The sequence below is a fragment of the Magnolia sinica genome, chromosome 14, assembly GCF_029962835.1.
Source record: "Magnolia sinica isolate HGM2019 chromosome 14, MsV1, whole genome shotgun sequence".
Taxonomy (NCBI): Eukaryota; Viridiplantae; Streptophyta; class Magnoliopsida; order Magnoliales; family Magnoliaceae; genus Magnolia; species Magnolia sinica.
In genome coordinates, this window is record NC_080586.1 from 8095607 (window position 1) to 8098076 (window position 2470).

A 2470-nucleotide genomic window follows, 5' to 3' on the forward strand; every position below is an offset into this window, starting at 1 on the left:
ATAGTGCAAACGGCATCACGAGAAACTCGTAGTGGCCATAACAAGTCCTAAAGGCCGTCTTTGGTATGTCTACTTCTTTAATTCTAAGCTGGTGATATCCTGACCGCAAATCTATTTTGGAGAAAAACTTAGCTTCTTTCAACTGATCGAAAAGATCATCTATCCTAGGAAGTGGGTATTTGTTTTTAATGGTAACCTTGTTTAGTTGGCGATAATCAATACATAATCTCATCGAGCCATCTTTCTTCCTTACAAATAAGACTGGTGCACCCTACGGTGATGTACTCGGCCGAATGAAACCCTGCTCCAATAACTTTTGAATATGCTCCTTCAGTTCCTTCAACTCTACTGGTGCCATACGGTACGGTGCCATGGAGATTGGTGAGACTCCGGGCATAAGATCTATACCAAATTCGATCTCTCTTCTTGGGGGCAACCATGGTATGTCTTGAAATACATCGTAAAACTCACCTACGATTGGAATTTGATCGATACCTACTTCATGTGGTTCTTCCTCCAAAAGTGTTAAGAAATCGCATAACGGTCCATTCTTTTGCTTTCCAAGAAACTGGAGTCTCGATCGCCTAGGAATAGAGAATGTCACGGTCTTCTCAAAACAATCCAAATTTGCATGGAACGAAGCTAACCAATCCATTCCCAGAATAACATCGAACTCTTACATGTCTAATACGATAAGGTCGGCTAACAATACGGAATCTCCAACCATGACAGGGCAAGATCTACATATTTGATTTAACACTACAGAGCTTCCTATTGGTGTAGCAATTACTAAATTCTTATCTAGGAGTTCAGGATATAAACCCAATGTATGCATGAAAAGAGTCGAAATAAAAGAATGTGTAGCTCCTGAATCAAATAAAACTTGAGCGGGCGAGGAATAGATAATTATGGTACCTTCCACCACTGCTCCATTAGCATTTGTGTCTGATGGTACTATAGTAAACACACGACCCTGGGCTGGTTATCGAGAAGCCTGACCTTCCTGCCTCGGCTGGTAGTGTTGTTGTTGTGGGCGTTGCTGCTGCTGAGGGGGTCTTTGTTGTGAGTTTCTCTAATACTGTTCCGGTACTTGATGATATGGGGGTCTCTGGTACTGTGGTTGATGTGCTTGAAACTGTAGCTGAGGTCTCGGGTGCATCTGCGGGGGCGCCTGATAATGTGGTTGCTAAGGTGGTTGTTTACAAAAACGCGCAGAGTGACCCTCCATTCTGCAGTTATAACATTTACCCGTAAATCGGTTCATTGGCTGAGCAGGAGTTGAGGTGTTTGTTACCATCGTCTTTAGTTTCTTAGAAGCATCACCCTGTGTTTGAGATGTATTCGATGCAGCCCTAGCATTGCTCTTCGCTTCTCTCTTTTGGTTACGACTTTTTCAGAATTCTTCGTTGTCTCGCTCTATCCTTAGAGCCCGTTCTACTACATCGGCATACAATCTAAGCTTAAGTAGAGTCAACTTGTTACGAATTGACCCTCTCAGACCTCGCTCAAACTTCTTAGCTTTGCGAGCTTCATCCTGAATCATAAATGGGGCAAAACGAGATAATTCAGTAAATTTAGACTCATACTGGCCTACAGTCATCTCCCCCTGTTCTAAGCTTATGAATTCCTTTACTTTTTGCTCCTGTACATACTCAGGAAAGTATTTCTCATTGAACTTCTCACAGAACATATCCCATATCCATGCAGTATCTTCTTCAATTGTTCTAGCAATTGTCTCCCACCAGTGGTCGGCCTCTCCCTCTAACATGAAAACCGCAAGTGTAACCTTGTGCTCCTCATCACATCCTAAAACAGTGAATATCTTCTCTATTTGCTTTTTCCACTTTTTTGCCTCCATAGGGTCCGACAAACCCTCAAAAGTAGGCGGCTTCAATCTCTTAAATTTCTCTATTAAGCCACCAATGTCATCCTGCGCAACTTGGGCGGCTCCTCTATTATCACGACGAATATGTTGTCCAAGAATGGCTGTCATGTCGCCTAAAGCACGAAAGACCCCATCCAGTGATTGGCCACTTTCGGTGGTCCCCGGTGTGGCTGCCACAGGACTGGCTCTACCTCTACCTCTATTTCCACGCCGGCTCTCAGACATGTTCTAAATTAAACAATAAGTTTTAGATATCACATAAGGAAGGATCACTAAAAGACAATACTACAAGTTAAGTTTTGATCACAACAACACTCGCAGGGGATATATCCTAATTTTCAAAGTGACTAAGTTTTCAAATAAAACCCTAAGTCCTCAATGATTCTAAACTTGAGCTCTGATACCAATCTGTCACGCCCCGAAATCCGGTACCTGGGTATATTCGACCCTTATTCCGTACCCGCAGGCATGACTTATGTTTTGTATGTTTACACTTCATAATCCATACGTATATTGACAAAATGATCTCACTCATAAAATCTAACAATCCAAAATTTTTATAATCGAACATTTATTTAAAGAAGA

The 2470-nt window shown here is 42.1% G+C and overlaps 1 protein-coding gene across 1 annotated transcript; it reads right to left on the reverse strand.

The window, feature by feature from the left end:
* Positions 1 to 1393: 1393 nt before the first annotated feature.
* Positions 1394 to 2110, reverse strand: LOC131226020 (uncharacterized). The gene has a single exon (XM_058221673.1). It carries the CDS (start codon positions 2108 to 2110, stop codon positions 1394 to 1396), a length of 717 nt encoding a protein of 238 aa, XP_058077656.1.
* Between the last annotated feature and the right edge of the window lie 360 nt (positions 2111 to 2470).

What these genes read in the sequence shown, in the direction of transcription:
- LOC131226020 (XM_058221673.1), bottom strand. Translation starts at nt 2,110, where the DNA reads ATGTCTGAGAGCCGGCGTGGAAATAGAGGTAGAGGTAGAGCCAGTCCT.